The 23,765-nt window shown below is 46.6% G+C and overlaps 1 protein-coding gene across 4 annotated transcripts in view; it reads right to left on the bottom strand.

The window, feature by feature from the left end:
- ORC4 (origin recognition complex subunit 4) overlaps positions 1-23,765 on the bottom strand; it is a 1,582,358-nt gene that overhangs the window by 1,173,912 nt on the left and 384,681 nt on the right. For all 4 annotated transcript variants that reach the window (XM_069616510.1, XM_069616509.1, XM_069616512.1 and 1 more), the window contains one exon: positions 15,631-15,721. In XM_069616510.1, the coding sequence (XP_069472611.1) occupies positions 15,631-15,721 (91 nt within the window). The remainder of the gene's footprint in view (positions 1-15,630; positions 15,722-23,765) is intronic.

Genomic DNA, 23,765 nt, shown 5'->3' with positions numbered 1-23,765 from the left:
TACTACCCGGGAATAACGGAAATAATGAAAGGGCTCACGGATAAAACATCAGAATACTTTGACCTAAACACAGAAGAAGCCACCTGCCCAACCAACCGGTGGGAAGCATACAAAACTGTCTTTTGAGGGGAGGCGATCTCTGTGGTATCGGCACACAGAAGATGGCACAACGAGGCAATTATAGAAGCGGAGTCCCAAGTAACCCGACGGGAGGAGCAACTGCTGGAGGAAGGAACCCAAGAGGCACAGGATGCCCTAACAACAGCTCAGACAATCCTAAAGGACCGGGGCCCTGGACAATGCTCGAACCGCCCAATGGCAAACCCGAAGCCAGATATATGAAAGAGGGGATAAGGCCGGCAAGACCCTGGCCTGGCTAGAGCGACGAGAACAAAGGCGGGGCCAAGTATGGCCATTCAAACCCAAGAAGGGGAGACTCTAACGGGCGACTCAGATCGCGGAGGCCTTCGCCGACTATTACAAACAGCTATACTCTCCACCAGCAGAGGACCCCACACCAAGTGATCCACGCTTGTTTGAACAGATTGAGATCCCGCAACTCTCCGAACCACAAATAGAGCAACTAGACGCCAAGATCACGGAAGAGGAAATTGGGGAGGCGCTATCACATCTACAATCGGGGAAAACCCCAGGCCCCAACGGCTTCCCGGTAGAGATCTGGAAGCGATTAGGGGCAACTACAACGAAACACATGCATAATATGTTCCTCCGCAGCAGAGAACAGTGCTATCTACCCCCGGACCTTAGGAAAACAAGTATCGTGGTCATCCCCAAAGCAGGAAAGCCCCCAGAACACTGTGCCTTGTACAGGCCAATATCACTAATTAACGGGGAAGCAAAAATACTTGCTAGAGTCCTGGCCAACAGGCTGCTCGGGGTTATCGAATCTCTGGTCCACCCGGATCAATGTGGCTTTATGCCTGACAAATCCACAAGAATGAACCTCCGCAGGGTCCGGGTGGCCTTAGTGATCTAAGCAGAGATCTCGGAACCGCTCGGCCTCCTTGCAGTGGACTTCAAAAAGGCCTTTGACTCGGTAGGTTGGGAGGCCCTATGGGACATAATGCAAAGCATGAGATTTGGGCGCTATTATATGTCATGGACAAAACTCCTATACACCCTCCCCGTAGCAGCAGTGCGGGTGAACAGAAAAACATCAAGGACATTCCCACTCGGCCGTGGGACAAGACAGGGCTGCCCCTTCTCGCCTCCATTATTCCTTCTTGCCATCGAGCCCCTAGTAATCAGACTACGCACAGACACAAGATGGACGGGGTTTCGCCTGGCCCACGGGAGGTGAGGAACGCGTTTCACTATACGCAGATGATCTCCTGATCTACCTGAGCAAACCAATAACCTCCTGCCCGACGTTAACCAGGACCCTGGAGCAGTTCCAACGCTTCATGGGCCTCTGGGTAAATACACAGAAAACGATATACTTTCCAGTTCAGGGGGGAGAAGAAGCAATCCCGGACCCCTGTACGTACTCTGTCTCGATACTAAGCTTCACCTACCTGGGTATACAAATAACCACCACACCAGATGACTTCCTCAAACTGAACCTACGCCCGATAATGGAGAGATTTGAAATGGACGTTTCTCACTGGCACACCCTCCCTCTCTCAGAGTTGGGCAGGGCCACATTATTTAAAATGCTGACGCTCCCGCGATTTCTTTATGTCGTTCAAAACGTCCCACTCCCAATCCCGGCTGCCACATTCAATGACATTGACAAGTCCCTATGCTCGCTGTTGTGGGGAGGGAAACAAGCCTGCATTGCCCTCAAAACACTTTGTCGATCGGTGTGGGAGGGAGGCATAGGACTGCCCGACATTCGCATATACTAATGGGCCACACAAACAGGTGTGGTAAACGACTGGCTACACAGGGATCCAGCGCTCCCACACATCCGGATCGAAACAACAAACACTGACCTTCCACCCCCTCAACAAATACTATACGACAGCAAAGGAAACTTGAAAGGGATCCCCCGGGGACCACTGCATACTCATCGAATCTGGAGGGAGATACACAAATATATTGGCTGGGAGAATAAACCAACCCTGATCCAACCCCTGTGGCACAATGCACACCTTCCCGAAATCTTGCAAATGGGCCACTTTGACACCTGGGAGAGAAAAGGGATATCCACACTGGCGGACATAATCCATGAGGGCCAACTGAGAGACTTTGACGCCCTGGATGCAATGCACGGACAAAGGCCTATGGACCGCTTCAGATATCTCCAACTTCCACATGCCATCAATACCCAATTCCAGGACCTTACCGACATACCCGCATGCTCCCCCCTTGAAACAAACACCCTTCCACACCGAATCTCCTCCAAGGTCACGTCTACCCTCTACCAGGTGATTAACTCCTTCGGCCCTGGGGAATTTATGCACCTTCGAGGGAAATGGGAACAAGACCTTGGGGCATTGGAAACAGAAGAATGGGTGGAGGCACTGATGTCCCCACGCGAGATCGGAATAGACTCGAAAATCAGACTGATACAACTCAGGATCCTGCATAGATCGTACTACGCTAGAACACAAACAGCCAGCTGGGGAGGGGTGGGGGGGGGGGAGGGCGACGATGCAATCTGCCTTCGCTGTAAAAGGGCAGAGGGCACCTTTTACCATATGGTCTGGGAATGTGGGGTACTGCAAGAATTTTTGACAACTTGCCTGTCACGCCTCTCCAGAGTGCTTGGAGTCCCAATCCCGCAAGACCCCAAACTCATCCTACTGGGAATAGCAATAGAAACGGACCTCACCAAGTACGAAAGGGCATTTCTAAGTGTGGCACTGGGGCTGGGGAAGGGACTAGAGCCACGCACCTGGGGCTCTGCGGACAGAATAAGCATTGACCGATGGTCCAATGAAATGGACAGGTGCGCCTCCCTAGAAAGATGTATCTACACGGCAAGAGGACGCCCTCGGAAATTCCTAAAGATATGGGGGAAATGGGAGGAACAGGTATAAAATCAGGAACTGAATAGACCCTGGGCACGCCCTGCACCGACACACGGCACAGCATGCCCACCCCCCCAGTTCGCCCTTCTAAGGACTTATCGTCAACTATAAGATCAAGGTGCTTCACCCTAGCTGTTAATTAACTAACCCGCTGTATTGCAAATATAACCTGTATATGTGCTGTTATTTTTCTTGTGTTGAAAATAAAAAGAATTTTAAAAAAAAGGATGCAATAATTTCAAGTGATGTCAGGGTGTGGAACAAGAGTGGTGGTGACTTAGTAAATCGTGAAATAGAGAATGGAAGGTGTGTTACGTGGTGAACGCTCTCATTGTTAATATCACATTATCTTAGAACAGAGAACAGCAGTTCCAGAGTGTGTGTGGCGATTGGGAGATGGAAAGAAGCTGGTGATGCTATTGAATGTCTATTAAAGTATTAAATTAAGACATTATATTGAAGATAGTCCCGACTCACCTCTGCACATACATTTTTTGTAATTCTCTTTGATTTATAACAAATATGAAATAAATACAACAAACACAGTCCCACCCCTAGCCCCCACCCCGTATGCACCCCCCTCCCGTTGGGCCAAGAAGAGCTGATGTCCGGTAGGGGCCATAAACTATTCCGCCTGTGTAGCATATGCCCAACAATTTCAGGCGCGGAGGACACCATTGGGCTCTGAAGTCTTCCTTCAAGAAGGTCAGGACCTCCCCCCAGTCTTTGGTGAAGTGCAGCAAAATATTGTTCATAGCGTATGTTGCCCATTCCAGCACCACAAATTCCCAAACCTTACAGAGCCAGTCTTGGAGTGTGGGGATGGTCGCCCCTTCCAACGCTGCACCATTAGCAGCATCACCGAGCATAGTTTGTGCCCTCCTCCGTCCTCTCCTGTATCTCTCTCCAGAACTGCTCAATTTTGGTTTATCTTCACCATATGTGGGACCACGTGCCATTCCCCCGCATCCCCTCCAACACGCCAGTGATAAGCTAGGGTAAGCGAACCGGGGTGTAATGCACCTGTAGAGCAGTTTATAGCAGCATTCTTGTATTAGGGTTGCTTTGGCCACCTTCGGGATCAGCCCCCACAGTCATCCCTTGCATTCTCCCTCTCCACCTTTCTTTCCCATCATCCCATACAGTGCCATACGGGCCGTGGTATATCCTCATCTAGGATTTTGCAGGGATTGGATATCGAGCACGTCGACCCATCCTTAGTTACAAAATACTTCTCAAATGGAGTAAGTTGACGAGTGGCTGATGTTTTGACCTCTGGGTCTTGGAGCCAGTGCTGCAGTTGAAAATACCTAAGCCGCTCTGTTTCACCCACCCTGAAGCATTGTTTGCATTTATTAAAGGGTCCGATGGTTGGACCCCTGGACCATATCTCACAGATTGTAGCACCCTCCTTCTCTCCACTGAGTGAACGCCTGTGATTCTGTCCGCGATGACAAGTTAGGGTTCTGAAATATAGGAGTGAATAGAGACAGGAAGCTTGTGATCCTGTACTTCTCTAACAATCTGTCCCACGTGTCCGCCACCAGCCTTGTGATAGCACTCATGTACATGTGTTTTGGCCTATGCTGTCGTGGCAGCCACAAGACTTCCCCCAGCTCATGCCTTACCACTGCCCGGATGACTGCTGCAAATTTGCTTCTCCTTGTGTCCCGAGAAACACTCCCGAATAATCTGCAGTTGGGATCTTGTAGTTCAGTTGGATGTTCGGGAGCACCATCCCCTCTTCCTTCCATGGGGACATCAGTATTGTGTGACTAAACTAATCCTTGGTCTCTTGCCCTCCTATATAGAATTACCTGTTTCTTTCCCCAGCTCGCAAAAGAAACTATTTTGGACTATCGGTGCAGCCAGGTGAGTGTCATCATCTTCACCGCTGCCATTCTGCCACTGCCCTGCCCCTCACTGTAAGGTTCAAAAGCTCAGATTTAGTAATATTTTTCTTGAGGCCGGAGGCTGCCCCAAATTCTGATAAGATTTCCCTGCATTCCCTTATGGATTCTCCCGGGTTCAAGAGCGACAGGAGCCCATCGTCCCCAAAGGCAGCTATCTTGTAATGGATTCTGCCAAAAGGTATACCGTGCGCCTCACCCGACTCCCTCAATGATTGCAACAGGGGTTCCAGATACACTGCATACAGCAGGGGCAATAGCGGGCAACCCAGTTTCGTCCCACTATTGAGCCGTATACTGCGAGACAAGGAGACATTTACCAAGAGGCGCGCCACTGGTGAGATGTGATTGACCTGAACCATAGCCACTTTATCTCCTAGACAAACTAGGTTTCACCTACACTAACTATGCAGACCATGCACAAATCCTCCTACCCACCACAGGCAACTTTGACACTGGGCCTCATTACGGGTCTGGCGGTAACCCTGCCGGTGCTACTGGCGGGCTGCCGCCGGACCTGTAATATTTTACCAGCACCTGGCTTCCCAGTGCCACCGGAGATTACAACTCCAGCGGCCCAGGAAGTCAGGCGCGGTAAAATGTAAGTGCCCATTCCCATAGAGTCCCATAGGTGTTACATTCAACTGGTCTCTGCTGGGGTGTTGGGGCACGGTTGAAGCCCTTCCTGGACTGGACTCCTCAGGTTCAGGCTCTTCCCTCGACTGCGGTAGTATAGACGGCTCGAGTTGCTGGTTAAACCCCTGGAAAAAGGTAAGAGGCAATGAGAATGCTGCGGTGGACGTGCGATCCCCCTCGGATCCTTCGTGCCAGAATGATGTGAGCAGGTGTTTTTCCATATGTCCTCACCTGTTTTTTTAAGGATGAGCTCTCCGTCCTGCTTTCTCTCAGCATGGGCACTGTGGACGGACCAAGTTGTGTCATTGGTCCTTATGCATGGTGGTCCAGACCGTCTGCGACCAATCCCGCCTTGGAGGTACATTTTTAACAATGATTATTATCTGTAATCTTTTGTGTTGATTTTTCCCCAATGATTATTGTCCTTAACGTTATAATGTCCTTTCTTTCTCCTTTATGTATGAAGATGGCCCGTGGAGTCGCGGTAATGGGAGATGGTTCTAAACGATGCCAAAGAGGATCCAGAAGAGCGTACCAGTTGGTAAATTGGGTTTACGGCTGGTGCGCAAGTTAGTGAGTTGCGCGACCAAGGAGGTAAAAGTTTATGCAGTTGTAAACCTTGTGCTTTCTGTCTCCCTTGCAGGTTTAACCAGACGGTGCTTGAAGGCGAGCGATGTTCCAACACCTGTCGGCTGCCAGATGGAGAGATCCGCGAGGATTCTGAGCCGGAAGATGACTCCTGTGTTGTCGGGCTTTCGGAACAGGTAAAGATGCAAGGAGCTGCAAGAGTTGGTTCAGAAGAGACAGGTAAGATGCGCGCGGTAGCTGCAGAGCTGGATCGGGTAGCAGTGCTTCGAGCTATGGCGTGGCTGGTCTCAGGTAAGATGAGTGCGGTAGTTGCAGGATGGAGTTCCGGAGACAGAAGATAAGCATGATGAACTGGAAACCGGTAAGGAACTGTAGACAGCGGTAAGCGTTACGCTGCTCCAGCAGACTAACGTGAAGCGCCAGCACGCGGGTGGGGTGGGCTTATATAGCCTGGCCCCAGCCACTCCCTTTAGGCCCCACCTTACCACTCCCTCGGACTTCTGCACGTGCTTCCAATGTGTTGGGAGGGCCGTGACCGGCCTGGATGCACGTGCCTTAGGCCCACTGTGTGCAGAGCACACTTTCAAATGAGCTTGGCGCCAAAGGCGCCACGTCTGGGTCCATTGGGACCCTGCAGGGCATGAAGGTAATGGCCCTTGACCAGTGGCCATGACAATAGGACACTATGGGAGTGGGGACACGGAAGCACCAGCACCGTTGCTATCTGTGGCGGTGCTTCCATGACTGGTCTGCCTACCATGGCCACTGTGCCCGGCACGATCAGACTGGTCAGACACATTGGCCACATCAGGCAGGCTCAGAGTTTGCCAGTCCGGAAACAAGGGTGCCAGTGAGCTTACTGGCACCTTTGTGTCCGGACCGGCAAACTCCCAATGAGGGCCACTGATTCCAACGTACTGAGTGAAATTTACCAAACCGTTAAGGCCTGGAGGGCACAACACAAGCTTTGCCTAAATGATGGTAAAACGGAACTACTCCTTATTGGCGCACAATCTCAGCGAAACAATTTCACGGACTCCTATAAATCCCTTACTATCAACGGAAACATCATCACTGTGTCCAAAGAGGTAAAACACTAGGAGTTTATCTAGACTCTATGCTCTCCCTGACAAAACAGGTCAACACAAATCGCATTTGCAGCAGCTTAAATCGCTAAACTGATCAACGCCTGCAGGCCCTTCCTAAACACGGACAACTGCATCACACTTGCAAGAGCCCTCACAATTTCAAGGATTGACTATTGTAACTCCCTCTTTGCAGGCGCAAATTCCTGCAACTAAAACTACAAATCATCCAGAACAATGCCCTGAGAGTTGCACTCAACATACCCAAAAAAGACCACATCTCCTCAGCTAGACCAAATATCCACGCCTCCCGGTCCGAGAACGTATCATGTTCAAAACACTATCCATGACATACAAATGTTTATCGAACAGTGCCCCCGACTTCCCTATCCAGACAAATTGTCACGGCACAATCGAACAGACCCACGCGGTCCGCCTACTCGCACCTTCTCGCCATCCCCACATACAGGGGGCAGAAAGCCAGGAGGTAGCAGCTTCCGTGTGATTTCGGCCAAACAATGGAATGCCCTAGCGCTAAGATCAGATCCATCCTTCTGGGTGCTTCCATGAAGGCCTCAAAACCTGGCTCCCCCCCCCCCCCAAAAAATCCAAAGGTAGCAAGTTCATACATTTATCTTTGCATCTAGTAACTGTCTCAACTATGTACCTTGTCACTACCTATGTTTGAAGCCAACTGTAATCATTATGCTCATGTATTCTGCTTACTTTAGCACCAATTATGTCTGGAACCAACTCTTCTCTGTGTAAACCTTTATGCTTGTAACCACTGTTACCACCAAGTCTATGTAAACAAGTACCCAGTTGCCTCCTAGTTAGGTGCGCTCTATAAATGTAAAAATAAATAAAATATGTTAAAAATCCCCCCCCCCAGAACCATCTTCTCCATCACTTTGAACAGGAAGGGCTACTCCACACGGTCAAAAGCCTTTCTGGCATCGGGGGATAGGAGGACCGTGGGAGTCGAAGTCTTATGAGCCTTCTCTACTAGATGCGCCACTCTTGTAATGTTGTCAAATGTCTGCATTCCGATTACAAAAACTGACTGGTCTGGCTGGCCCTTTGTATATACTTTAGTGTCCACATTTGTTAGGGCTATAGGCCTATACAATGTGTACCTTGTGTGATCTTTGCTGGGCTTAGGGAGTAGGGTGATCATAGTAACTTCCAAGGATGCCAAGATTCTTATTGTAAGATTCTTGGCCTTTGCGTAAAAGCTCTGGCGAACAAACGGTAGTGACCTCTCCGCCTTTTTAGTTTGAAGGACATTCAGCTGGCCCACTGCTTGCCTGTATTCCCTCACTGATATCATGGAGCGAGCTTCTGACACTTGCCTCCTACTTACTTCCACTGCTGCCTTCAATTGGGTCTCGAGTACCCGCAACAGCCCATCCCTTTAGGCTTTTAAGGCAATAAAATCTCCCCTTATTGTGGCTTTAAACGTGTCCCAGTGATTACTCTCCCCTGTATCTGAAGGCTTATTTAAAGAAAAGGAGTCCCTGACCTTATCTTCCAGTCTCCCCCCGACAGGACAGGGTCCTGCAAGAGCTCCACCAGCACCCTCCAGTCCCACATCCCTGGTCTGCGTCCCGGCAGGCACAGGTCCATTTTGACCACTGCATGGTCAGCAACTCCAAGCGGGCCTACCTCGATACCAGAGACTGCTCCCAACAGTGGGGCCAAAACCCATACATAGTCAATGCGGGATCGTGTCCCATGTATGCTGGAATAGAAAGTAAAGCCTTCCCTGTTCCCCTGAACCCCCCCCCCCCATCAAACAGCATGTAGTCCCAGGGCTTCAAATCTGTTCCTTAATACAGGTGAGGCCACCGCCCCACCAACCCCATGCACAACCCCCCATGCTTCCATCTAATTCCCAGGACAATGCCACGAAAAAATCACCCATCGGAATCATGTGGCCTTGCGCAAACTACTCCTTCAGGAAAGCCTCCGGTCATACCTTTGGTACGTAAATCGACCCCGGTGTGTATGTAACCCCTGCATATTCCCCACCACTAAGACATATCTGCCTCCTCTGTCCATCCGTGAGGAGGTTATCCTGAAGTCCATCCCCATCCCTAAAGGCCAGTGCCACTCCACATTTCTTTGTAAAACTGGAGGCGTGACAGATTCGGGAAAAGCCCTGCAGCCTTCGCCTTGTCTGATCTTTTCTCAGGAGAGGGGTCTCCTGAATTCAGAGTACATCTGGGGTGGATTTCCTGGTAAACTGCACCAATTTTTCCCTCTCGAGAGGGGAGTTAAGCCCTCTCACATTATGTGCAGACCATAATGATTATCAGCCTGATGCTTCCTCCCCCATCTCGCCTCTTTATCCTGCTCCTCTACTCATTTGGACCCCCGCCGCCACCCTCCCGTCAGCACCCTGAGGTTGCCCCATTCACTTAACCGATGACTGGCTCCTTCCCCCCCTCCTGCCAGCACCGATCCCCCAACCTCTGATGCTTTCCCCCCCTTCTCCCCTCCCTTCCCTTCCCTTCTACCCCTACCCTCCAACTAGTTGGGGATGTCTGCCTCTAACTTCCCCTGCAAACCTCCCCCATTGCTTCCCCCAAGTGCTGCCACCCTAACTAAACACAAGATGGAACGGCCACTGGTGCTCCAACAGCCCAATTTCGACCCCACCCGTCAGGAAGTGGGCAACAGGATAAGAGTGATATCTTGGCTTCTGATTTGACACAGATTGAGACACTCTCACTCCACTAGACAAAATGGGGCATAGAAATGCCTGGTGTGAGGCAATCATAACACCATCACTGGAGGACGAGAGCCCAAGATCACATTGGGGAAAAATGGTAACCCCCAACTCACCGAGAATGACCTGGAGGGTGGAGCTGCCGGTGCCCTCCCCCACCAAAAAAAGACTACTGCCTGATGGGTGGGGGCTGCTGCATGCCCTGCTGTAACTCGCTGTGGCTGGATTTATGCTTCTCGTGGATCAGCACCAAGCTCCCCCCTCCTGGCTGCAGGTTCAGGGAGCAGTGTCTTCACTTGGCTCAACCGTGAACCGTGTCACTCTCCCTGCTCCCGGGCATACCTCTGGCTGGAGCCCAGCCATACTCCTCACTGCATGGAGTACTGCTATTCCCCTTGAGGGGCCAGCGATACATGTACTCCTCCCTGGCGCCGGTGAGCAGCCCTCTCTCCCTCCTTGTGTTGCTGGGCTTTCATTAGTTGCTTTCTGCTGGAGCCTGCAGGCCGATACTAAAGAGTATTCGCTCTGCTGGCCCATTCCCGTTCCGGGGCCTCTCCCCTTGTCTCCTGCGCACCGTTCCACTGGTTGAGGTTGCCCCCTTTTCCACCCTGTTTACCCTCAGGGTATTATTGAGAGTAGCTTCTTGGCTCTGGGGCCCCCTCCTCCTTACAGCCTGTCGTGCTGCTGTCTTGAGCCTCCTAGGTGTGTCAGGCAGCCCCTCCCCCGAGCACCCAGGGGCCAGCGAGGGAGGAACCCTCTCCGTGCCTTCGATCCCAGCGACAGATATGTGCCCTCTAACCCTGGTGGCTGCTTGACTCCTCCAGCGATATTAGTTCCCTCACTGCACCTTTGCGGCCCGGCGCTGGTGGTGTGCCTGCCTCCTCCCTCAGCTTCACAGCTTCCCTCTCCTTGCCAGCTCTTCTCGGATCACTGACGGCATCCCCCACCCGCACCACCAGATGGAGCAGGCCCAGCCAGGCCCTTCCCGGCTCTATGACTGGCCGCCAACGATTGACCTCCTCTGTCACCACTCTCCTGGGCCGCTGCGCGTACCCCGCTAGTCTGGGTCTCATTGCGGCATTGTTTCTGCTTCTAGTCTCCGCTGCAAGGGCTACGTACGGGCCTGTGGCTAGGTCCCTGCTCCAACCAGTCTCTCTGATGCACCCTTCTGTTGCAGCCGTCGCGGGATGTGACGGTTCTGTCCCACCACCAGAGAGGTTGGCCGACGTACATCCTGCCTCTCTGCAGGATCATATGCTTTAGTGCACTGTGTTCCCTAACTGTACTTCTCCTGCCGGGTGTGTAGCGACTGCTCCGGGGTGGTGGGAGAGCCTCAGATTCTCCACAGGCTTTCGGAGCGGCTGCCGATACGTTTACCTAGTGTTGGCGGCCATCTTGGAATCGATACACGTACATTTAAACAAGACAGTATGGATTTACACAGTATCCAATTTGATCCCTCCTGTGCAACTAATGCTTTAGGTAAACTTGAAAAATCAGATACAATTAATTGGTCAAAAGTGCAGCCCCCCCACTTATATATGGGGTTTTATATTCTTTCATCAATGGCTATTTTTTCCATGAGTTTTTTTAACGAAAAAATGTGACTGAAAAAAACCAACTAAATGTATTTTTATTTTGGGGGATACCACCAAGACACCATCCACTATTGTTTTATAGACTATCCCCGACCCTTTATATACCCTTTCCCACGCCCCCTATATTTTCCTGTTTTTATTTTTAGGCAAAAGGTTTTAGTTAAAAAGACCCATCGAAAGAATAGCCATCTTTGAAAGAATGCTTTACGTATATAGGCGTACTGACTTCTATAGTTCAAAGATGCCACTCCTCTGATGACCAATGTTCTTTTCCGTTGACTTTGTGCAACTCTGCTTCTCAACCCATAATTTACATTTCTTACATTTCATTGTGTGTGAGGCATGATATGTCGGGTGTATAGTGCTAGGTCGTTTCTACTGACACAGGTAGAGCAACTTTGCCTATCTCCTGATTTAACTTCTGTCTTTACCACTGCCACCTGCTCTGTAGTGGTGCTTGACAGTAGCATGGCCAGATGATCTTGTGCCCCTCCCCTAAAGCAACCAATTACTTTGCTCGCAAGTTGCTTACTAAATGACTGTAGTGGCTACTGTAGAAGGTTTTAATCTACAACATTAAGGTAACCACTCACCCCATAGCATGCAGTCACAGGAAAAAGAAAATGTTCATGATCAAACGTTTGTAGTTCAGTTCTTTTACGGTCTGTTCACAATGTCAGGTGCTAGACATAATTAGGACAGCATGCTGCAGATGGCTGGCTGTCTGGCCAATGTGGGGTGGGTTAAGCTTTGTCCCATCAGCATGACAATGGCTCAGCAGAGGAAGAATGGCCGTGCATATCAAGAAAATGGAAAAAGCATCTAGTTCAGTGATTTTAAACACAAGACTCCATTACAGTGAAATTCTATTCAGGTCATTTTTCTAATGTATGAAATATACAGAAAGAAATGAAAACCTAACCTGCAGATTCAGGCAGGGCGTCAGTAGTTTAAGGAAAATGGTTGCAGCTGTTCAATCAGCTTACATTTTAACATTAACCCAGCACTAGATTCGGTCCCTCCGAGATGACCAATACCCGCAAGGGACCTGGCAAACGTAAATAATGGAGAACAAAAAATGGCGACCATATCAATAAGCATACCACGTGGAAACACCAAAACAGCAGGACACAAATAAATAAAACTAAAACATACAGGTAAGAATGAGACCATTTCTCCATTCATTTTTAAAATAATGAAAGAACGTTCATAAGATCTGCCTATTTGCGAGACATTTCTCCAAACTCCTCTCAAAAAAAGTATTTCCTTTGATTCTTAATTAAATACTTTTGGGACAACGAAGCAAGACTAAACTATTTCCCCGGAAATTGAGATTTTCAACAATTATTGTAAGCCAACCTTCTGATTTAAAGGCATCACAGTTGGGTGGCCGTTCTTTTACATTTTAGTTCAATTCACCCAGCGGTATAAGTTATGAAGCTCAGCTGAAATAGAAAGTATAAAACCTTTGGTTCCACTTTCTTTATAATTAAAAAAACATGTTTATTTTGGCCTGTTTGCACATATGTAATTATGCAACCAATGGCGAAATAAGATTTATATTAGGTTCTTATATTGCTCTTCATGCCGGGCTTCAGCATCTGTGTGTGGGACCAGGTATCAAATTCGCAGGACCAGGTATCAGACCTGTACTGCTCGTGTATTCTTGTTTCCAAGGGGCAGTGTCCCTTATCTATCTTCCAGACTATATTAATGGTATGAGCATGACTTTTTGCCCTAATATGTTGCTTTCTACTATAATGATGTAAATTTCAGGTTCATACACGCTGTTAATTTTAATGCAGGAAAATACTCATGTTAGTTGGGAGTGAGATTTGATATGAAGAAAGTAAACTTTGTGGAATATGAAGGTCTAACCAGCCCTGATGAAGACGTGGGAGGAGGTGCATGACGAATCTGACGATTCTACACTCAATTAGAATGTTAATGAGGATTCATCCACTTGCCACACATGTTGTTGAATAGTAGACATTTGAAAGTAAATAGGACTATGAACTGATAATAGCCAACGTTTCATGGTGCATTGCATAGATTGAATTACCAATCCTCTATGAAGAATGAGATCATTTTGTATGTTTTGTAATTGTTAAGATTCATAATTATGCACGTTAATTCATTAAATAAAAAATAAAAGATCAGGATAAAATTGATATCAGGTCTCAGTGATATTGTTTGCTATGACCAATTATTAAAGTTTAAGCAGTAAATCTTTACATTTTAGTGTTGTTGCCATTATTGGCATTAAATAGATCTAAATCAGCAAATAGATAGCAATAATGGCAACTCCCTATATTTGCTGATTTAGATCTGGCAAACGTAGACACTAATACCATCTGTGAAATATGGCCTCCCCACGTTTTAAGAGTCCTGCCTCCCATGCTCCCCAGGGAATTTTTTTCTTTCTTCTGACATGTCTAACAGGGGAATATGGAGTACACCGACAGTTGTTATTACAAGGGCAGAAAAGCATGGGGCATATTGGGACGTACATGGCTCCAAATATAAGGTGATGGGCAGAAGTCGACCATCTTCTGTACAATAATGCCAATCTTCTGATTTGATTTGATCTTTACTCCCATTGCAGTGACACTATGCAAAAAATGCTGTTAAAGAACATAATAACCTGCTGTTGATGTAAATACAATTTCCCTACGATAGCCATCACAGAAGTCTGGGCGCTTACTTTGAGCCCCCAGCCCTTCATACCAGGTAAAAATAGCGACTCGGCAGGATGTTTCGATCAAGAAAAACTGTACTTTAATTGTAGGCCATTTTAGCTCAGAAAAGGGTACATGGATGTTAAATCAAAAAAGAAAGCACTAGAAGAGAAATTCAAAACCCAGCTCTCAGGTCTTCTCCCTTCTTGAAAAACATGTTGAGTTTCCAATACTATCTAAAACCAAAGCTCTAGTTGGGAAGCAGGTATAAGTGTGTATAAGCTTAATCACAAAACAGTACATGAGCACGCGCAAAACACCAAATAAATATTCCATTTATAAAAAGCCTTTTATTAGTTCTTGGTAAAGCCTCTGAAGATGCACAGATTAAGACCGGCTGCTCTATACCCTAAAGATCAAACAAAGAGTACAGGGTTCTTAAGTGTTCTAATACATGTTGATAAAAGCCAAAGTGTTATTTTGTTCATCTCAGCAAATGAGCCCCAAGTCATTCTGTTCAAGATATATCTTTGTACTCCACGTAACGGAGAAAGCTTAACAGGACCACGTGGCTTTGGTAGCCAAGGAGGCTCTGCCACAGAGTGCTGAGATAGTTCTTGCTTCGGGTCACAGGCAGTTCCAAAATGCAGTTCCTTGACAGCCTATACCATTTTCCTCTTCTTGTTTTTAAATGTCTGCGTTTGTTGAATGGACTTTATGCTGTGAGGTCAGGGATTTGCCAGTATGTAGTCTAAACAAAGCAGCTAGGAGAGATGGGGAGGGGAACCGTTGTGACAGCAACCAAGTGTTGCCTTGAGTGTTGAACGAATGTTTTGCATAAAAGTAGTCACTTGGCAGGTAGGCACATTGCATTAAAAAAATTTGACAAGCAAAAAAGTAGAGTTAACAGAGATGTTCCAGTTTAATAGACCTCAATGTACATTTTTAGTTTATTTTTGTGCTGGGCTAATCAGGCTCTGAGAAAATAATTCCATGTTTTCATAGCAGACCTTATATGTCATAAGAGTTGACATTAAAATACATTTTAAAAAAATCTTTTAAAAAAACGAGTGTGGAGCGGTACAATGTACTTTTAGGGATATCAACGATTGAAAAACTAAGAAATTAATGTGTGTCAGATTGGTTGCCACTGATATATTGTGATTTAGGGTACATCCTGCATAAACCATTATTGCAAATGTTTGCTGACAAATACTGTAAGAGCAATATAAATATTCATAAAAGGTATTTAAAAAAAAAAAAGAAGAAAGTTATAGCGCAATTACTTTAAAGTCATTTATTTTTGGGTAACGTACCACAGGAATAAATTAAGGAAGGGAACACAATTGAAATGGGAACAATTTCGGAATAGATGGAACAATAACTACCAAACAAGTAAGTAGCTTACCATATTCTTTCCTGATCCCCGAGGACCAATAATTAGTGCAGAGTTGCTCTCTCCATGAACAACTGTTCGCTTTAGAAGTTCAAGTAAGTGCCTGCAATGACAAATGATTATATATAGTAAGCAAGTGAAACATGTTTATCAGTTTTGACAAATGTAGAATTGATAGAGGAACTTAACTTGGGTTGTTGAGGCAAACACCACAATCCTCTGCTAATTTTCAAAAGTACTATGCCAACAGTGAAATAATTATGAACAGGGCTCTATACTGGATCCAAACAGTTGAATTTGCCACATTATGTTTGCTGAAGCCAGAAATCCCAATTGAGGAGGCAGATGGCTTTCACTTATCCTCTTGTTGCTGTTAATAAAACAGCATATTTGTCTTGATTGATCCCAGTGTTTTTTTGCACTTTGTTAAGAGCTATGAAATGAGAGGGCAGCAATATAGCACCTGGGTATGGGGCGATACTTAAATAGGAACAGCAGGATTACCCACAAAGGTTAATTTGCAAGCTTCATAAATCCTAACAATATTGTCTTTAAGGTAGCTCTATGGAGTGGGAAGGTTTCTCACATTTATACATACATACCTGAAATATGGCATGGAGTACAATGTTTGAAAAGCAAAAAACAGGATTATTTTCAGTAATGTACACAACTTGGCATAACAGTATGTGCACGTGCAGGTTGCTTGCTGTAGTGATGCAGGTTACACAGAAGATCTAAGTAGATGGTGCTACACTCACGGAGCCATCTTGACAGGTGCCCTTTTGATACTCAGATTTCTACCTCAGGCAAAATAACAGCTAAGCAGTGGGATTCTAGATCTGGCTTGTAATATGGCAACTTGAGAGCTGATCACCTCGCTTCCCTGATTCAGAGACTTTAAAAACAACTTTAAACCTTGCATTTCTGAAGATCAGTCACCATGCCACAGATGCAACATAAGACAGCAGAACTTCCATTGACAGACTCAAAGAAGCTGCATAGGGTGGACCGGTGATGCTTACCCAGCTGCCACCTCGCTCATTGGAAGATCTTGATCTCCAACAATGGACTCTGGTTAAGATAGTAGAGCAAGTGAATCTAGGATATCATAGGCTAAACATCAAATGGCAGTCTTTGATATCACGACAGGCAGTTGTGAAATACGGGTTAAGGACATGTATCCTCCCATCCCCTATCGTTCACCCCATTCCCTGCGCCCCCCAAATCCTCCTCCGAACTCCATCCAAGCATACGGTACGTGTACCTTGCACCACGATCATGCATGCATCCATCCATGCACCATAGAATGCAGATATGGCTATGTCATTCCGGTCTAGCAGCACACATGCCGTCCACACTGAAACCCCTGACGTACCTCAACACCTCTGCTACTAGAATACAGAGACAATCTATGAACATAAAATTCGTTCTAGCTGGGCCCACTTAAAATCTTCAGCAATAGCACTGTATCCTAAACCACTGATAGGTCCCACCCACGTGCCTGACGTTTGGGCTGCTTACTGGAGCCTAGCCAGCCACAAAAGTACTAACCTGGCGAAAATGCACACAATCATCTCTTAATCTACACTCTTAGAAACTCCTACACATGGACTGCGGTCAAGGAGGGCGTTGCAACCACAAAGCGCATTGAGGCCATACAAATGGGGAAACGGCACTACATAAATAACGTATGCAATAACATACAATAAAGCTTACAATAACCTTATTGTGGAAACAGGGAACCTATGATTAAACAGCAATCGTATTGGATGGAAAAGTTTGACAAATCGACTCACAGATTAAAGAGATCCCAGTATATGTCAACAAGGCATTGGAGTCGAGTGCCTTGGTTAATCAGCTACTTTAAATAAATCCTTCCAGAATTGGCTGCTGCCCCTCTGAAGTTAGATTAAATCGAGGCTTCTTATAAGGTTGACAAAAGAAAGCGTCTCAAGCTGCCCAAAGTATCTACTGGTCCAGTTCTTAAGATTTTCTATGGGAGAACGAGCTTTGACTAAAACCATGAAACGTAAGGACTTTATATGAAGAGATTACACGGTTGACATCATTCCAGATGTCCCACAAGAAACAATTATCAACTGGAAGCTGCTCACTGAAGCTAGGAAGCTGGTTCAAGAATGGCACACCAAGACCACCAAGCCTGTTGATAGTTATTGTCAATAATAGTGTACTCACTAACCGAAGCACTTGCATTTCTTCAAAAACACAAGAAAAAAATCAATACATCTATCCAACTAGATTATAAATGCAACATACGTGAGGAAACGAAGGTCAGAAGTTTCAACAAGGCTATTTTAAGTAGGCAGTTGGTCAGGTTGGGCTCTGAGTTTTGTCTGAGAAATTGGCTTCAGTCCCACAGCTGGTAATGAGAGAACTCTCTGTCCCTCCATGCAAAAGATAGTCAATGTCAGTTTTTCCCAGTTCGTAATGGGGATCTGGCTTCTATTTCCCAACATGCAATAGTCTCCTAACAAATGACCTGGCGGTTTGTCCTCACTAGCTCGGTCTGAAGCAGATTTGTCTACCAGTCTTTTTGCTCTGGACCCCAAGACTCCGTGCCAAAGCAAGGAGGTTTCGCATCAGAGTTTTATTCAGTTCGCTCCAGGAACCTAGACAGTGTTTCACAGTATGCAACAAATTTACAAAGCAGTTCTTGATTTCACTGTGGGAGCTTGGATTCAGTGTTCCAGTATGCAGCAGATTCTCTGCATGCATTTTTGTGCTTTTCTCCAAATGATTTCGGCTACATTCACTCTTCCGTCCAGCTACTTAACTCCATGGACCTCCTTTTTTAAAATAAACATTTGTTTATTTGAGTTTCAGTATACACAAATAATTGAGTACAGTGTACATGACTACTAAAAACAATACATATTCAAACAAGAAACCAGGGTACAGAGGGCTACTTATTGGCCACTCCCCCCCCCTCCACCCGTCAGGAGTCCACCACCCAACCTGCCGGCGTATTCCTCCCACCCTACCCCCATCATAGCCCATTCCATCGATACACAGTTCACACAGTCCTCACTCTCAGGGGGGGTTTCCAATCGGCAGGGAACGGTAACTCTTCTAATATCTGGCCCCATTCCACTGTCACCCCATTCTTCAATCTCAGGGTCCCTGGGGTTCTGTGTAATATATCCAACTCCACCGTCCCCCATCAGTGGACATCCTTCTTCCAGTGCACCACAGACAGACCCTGGGGCCTCTTCTAGGCAATGGCGACCCGTGATTTTGCTAGTACCAGCATAAACTGGGCCAATCCATTTTGAATCTTATTTTGTTTGCCCCCGGTAGTAGACCCCACAGACACCCTCGGACTGCATCTGAGACTGGAGCCAAGCAATTCATACATTTTTGCAATCACTGCCTGCCAGTAGCACGCAAACACTGAGCATTGCCAGAGCATGTGCCATTTCCCCACCGGCCCTGTTGCCCACTGGTGCCGTCTTGACGCTGATCGCTGTTCATTGCATGCAGTTTGACTGGCGTCACATATACAATATGTAGGATGTTGAATTGAAGTTGGAACCTGGCATTCCGTGAAACTCTACGGATCTGTTCCCATATATTCGTCCATTCTCCTTCCGCAATCGGACCTCCCATGACCCTCTACCATTTACTCAAATATATCAGATCCTTCGTAGGGAATGTAGTCCAGAGTGCTTGATACATTCGGGAGACACTGCCCCCCACCGTCTTTTATTAGGAGCACCCGCATCAGCGGGCTTGTCTGTTCCTCTGGAATCTCCTTCCATATGGCAAGCAGTCCATCTGGTCACTGTTCTGTATGTTTGGTAGAGCCGTTTCTGGCTGGAATCCAAACCATGGGAGCTATATCCCAGGTAAACGTCCCTGAAATACTCAATTATGAATACCAGCATATGTTTAGCAAAGGTAACGTTGAACAACTACATCCACAGGGGAAGTATGACTGCCCCACTGACCTAGCCCCTGGGGTAGAAATGTCGAGTGACAAGGTGTAATCCATCACTCAGAAAAAAGACATGCGCCTCAAGGAATACCTTGAGCAGGAATTGCGTACCAGCTTCATTCGCACCTCCCCGTTCTCCTGCAGCGCCCTCTTTGTTCTTCGTCCCAAAGCAAAAAGGGGATCTCAGGCCCTGCATAGATAATCGGCCATTAAATGCAGTAACTATCAAAAAACATTACCCCTTAACTCCAATATCGGTACTCCTAGACTAGTTAGATATCACCAAGTTCTTTACGAAACTAAAACTCTGGGGAGCATATAATCTTGTCTGCATGTGAGAGGGTGATGAGTGGAAAACAGCTTTTAAAACCAAGCATGGTTTATACGAATACTTAGTTATGCCTCTGCAAAGTTTCAGCATTTGATGAATGATGTGTTCTGGGACATGGCAGATAGATACGTGATAGTCTATTTAGAAGAAACATTTCTCTTTGGTGATTCCATCCAACAGCACATGGATCATGTCAGTTCAGTGCTACGACGTCTACGAGAATACTCCCTGTATGCCAAGGCCGAGAAATGTATGCTCCACGCATCAAATAGAATTCCTGGTAGTTGTGCTCTCCTCAAGGGGGTTACAGATGAGTTCCACTAATGTTAAGGTAGTCTTGAACTGGCCAGTCCCAACGTCTAAAAATTCTACAATCCTTTTTGGGTTTCGCTAATTTCTACAGACACTTTATAGGACCTTATCTTCTATAGTCACACTGCTCACACATTGACAAGCCTTGGAAACACCATTCCAATCGTCCAAAGATGCCAAACATGTGTTTGATTGCCTAAGAAACCATTTCACAGCTGCCCGGTCTTGCAGCATTCCAACCCACAAAAACACTTTATTGTGGAAGCCGATGCCTCAGCCTTTGCCAATGGAGCCATCCTTTCTCAGAATTGTCCTTTCACCACGAAATGACATCCTGTGGCATACTTTACCCAAAGGTTGACACCAACTAAACTGGTATGTACAGTTACCGAAAAGGAATTATTGGCTATTAGAGCGGCCTTCAAAGAATGGAGACATCATCTCTTAGGGCCATGTCATCCTGTCACTGTGTACATAGATCATCAGAATCTGCAGGGTATCGCATCCCTCTTATGCTTTAATGCTTCAATGCAAGATATACAGTGGCAACAGTACTTTTCCATGTTTGACTTTTTGGCAAGATACAGTCCAGGAAAGCAACATGGAAAAACGTATTCACTGTCCAGGCAAAGTGACGTTTGGGAAGTAAAAACCCTGATCAGTGTCTTCTGCTCTCCGAAGCCACAATATGCCTTTGTACTCCTGCACCAGCATTAGTCAATTTGATCAGAAAATGGGCTGTACATCATCCTACTGAAGCCAATGTCTAAAATGCCATCTTGATAGATGGACTGCACCCTATCCAGGAGCAATCGTCTATCCCTACAGAATCCACCCATAATCTAGCCATTCAGTGGTGTCATGACTCCAAGGTTGCTGCTCATCCTAGACAATGGAAGACACTGGAATTGCTAAAACCTTGTGTCAGTAGCCAAATATCAAAAGATGTAATAGACGAAGCACAGAGTTGTTCAGTCTGTGCACAGTGTTAATCCAATTCTGGCAAAGCTATTGCTCTACTACAACCCATGCTCATTCTACGTAAGCCTTGGTACTTCATTGCCATGGACCTTTTTGTGAAATGCCACAGTTAGATGGCTACGATACCATCTTTGTTGTGATAGACACTTTCACGAAAATGGCTAGTTTTCTCCTTTGTCGTGGGATTCGACGGTACCTTAATTTGTCCAGATGTTTTTCCAGCAAGTATTCTGTCTTTTTGGGCTTTCCTCAGATAGTGTCTGATCGAGGGTCTCAATTTACCTCACATTTTTGACGATCTCACAAAGCTTTTGGGGATAGATCCACACTTTTCCTCAGCCTATTATCTAACCACTGGACAGACTGAAAGTCTCAATGGAAGACTTCCTCTTTTGTTTGTGCCTACAGCATCAGGAGGCATGGACCTCCCTGCTGGCGCCAGCGTGATTTGCATATAACCACTCCTTGCACACTTCTACGAGTTGTTCACCGCTCTATGCAATGAATGGTCAACACCCAAGAACCCTTCCCATTGCTTTGCCTGGGGTCAATCATGTCCCAGCAGTGAATGATTGGGCACAGCACATCAATCGTGAAGGTTTGTGATACGGTGCAAACACAGCTACAATCTGCTCAGGTTTCCCGCAAAACTATTTGCTGATCGATACAGAAAGTAAAGACATGGCTTCCGACCTGGAAAAAAGTGTACAGTTGGTCACAAAGCACCTACGCATACCGGCTAAGTGTAAAACATGACCTGCTTATGTGGGTCCTCCCCAAACACTGGAAGATACTCAGTCTTCCACTCCAGTCCCGCAAAACCTTGTCCTCCTTCGGTTCGCCTCCCTTCATGACCATTCCTGTGGAGGTTCAAGGTGAGGAATACAAAGTGAATCCCATCTTGGAATCTTATATGCGTGGCTCGGTCCACGATCATCTGATTAACTGGAAAGGGTACGGGCCTGAAAAACATACCAGAGACCCGGCAGGGAACATCCATGCACCTCGTCTCATCGGTCGGTTTCACGCCCGGCACAACTCCCGTTTTGGGTATTGTGTGCTTTGCAAGGGTTTCAAGTTCCAGCGCCGAAATCCTGCAGGAGCAGATGAATAGCCCACCAGATCCCCCTAACCGGTTCACCCAACAGTTAATTGTACAACTATTGAGTTGACCAGACCAGGGGAAGAGGGGAAAAAGAAAATAATAAACGGTCAGGGTAGCTCTGGTTTCCGCAACTTCTAGATGCTTGGGAATTCAGGATACCTGCAAAGAACATATAAGTAGCATCACAACTGAAACTAACAATTCTCTCTATGTACCTTCCCATATCCTCTGGTTACCCGACAGCCTCTGTTTATTACTTAGAGGCTCCTTTTAGTATTCAATCCTAAGAATGTTCTGATGCTCCCAATTACTGAGTTGTCTGCGACTTTTAAACTTCTCTTGTGCAGTCTAGAAACTAACTTCTTTTTTCCTGAATGACATCAGATGCCTTGGCCTCCTGAAACATGTGTTGAATTATATTGAACTCTGCAAATGTTTTTTTCTTTTGCAACTTTAACACTTAACCATTGAATGTTCCGTGCTGTACTTTCCATGAAACTTTACTCAGTTCTCACAAAAATTGCCTTTGCAGTTCTTCATGAATTTCTATTGCCTTGCCTTCTTACCAGAAAATACAGATTGCTCGTTTTCTACTCAGGTTTCCTTTTCATTAAATCAATGTGTTACATGTCTCATTTTGGTTAAGTAATTACTACTGTTTACATGCGCCCTAAACTTTAAGAAAAAAAATTGACCGAACCATTCCTTTTTGTCTCTACGGGTCGGCCATGTGTTTTTAAGCCTAAGTCACTCGATTTTAGAAAAATTTCCTATGGACCTTACCCGAGTTTTCGTCCATTAAACGCACGCGAAAACAGGCACCTGGGCGCTGCCATTTTGTGATAATCCTATCACTTGCCCCATCGCCCTGGCTGACCTGCTTTTGCGGCACTAAATCATATCCCCCGCCTGTGAGCCTGTCATCAGCAGACGCGTACCGCCCATTTCACAACGCCAAAGCACGTCTCGTGTCAACAATCGCTGCGCTTCAGCTAATGACGTGTCGCCATGGTAATGGCAAGACACCTCTTTCCTCAATAAGTATAAGCAGACCGTTTCACAACACAGCAGCAGATTTTCAATTCCATTCCTCTCTGTGTTACTTTGAGTATTCTGTGACTCGTTTCTGTGCTCTGGTCAGCTATCTTCGCCGCTTGTAGCCCGTGTGAACACCTGTACCATCGATATGAATTATTTTAGTTTGTTTACCACACAATGGCTACAATAATGCCCTACATGTACGAGCCCGAGTATACCGAAGAGGAACTACTGGAAAGGGAAACATGCGAAAACGATGGTGCTTCGGACGGCAGTTGGTAGGACGAATCAACGGATGAAGACACCGGACCTAGTCGCATGGGCGGTGTTTCCACCTGGTGCACATGCAATCGGTGGAAGCTAATGCCAACCGGGGAGGAGAACTGCTGCTGCTGTGAAAACTCGGGATGCGTGGCCTACATTTC

This window comes from Ambystoma mexicanum, chromosome 9 (genome assembly GCF_040938575.1).
Source record: "Ambystoma mexicanum isolate Mex_15411 chromosome 9, UKY_AmexF1_1, whole genome shotgun sequence".
NCBI lineage: Eukaryota > Metazoa > Chordata > Amphibia > Caudata > Ambystomatidae > Ambystoma > Ambystoma mexicanum.
Note: the sequence above shows the minus strand (reverse complement) of the source record. Positions and strands in the feature narration are given on the sequence as shown.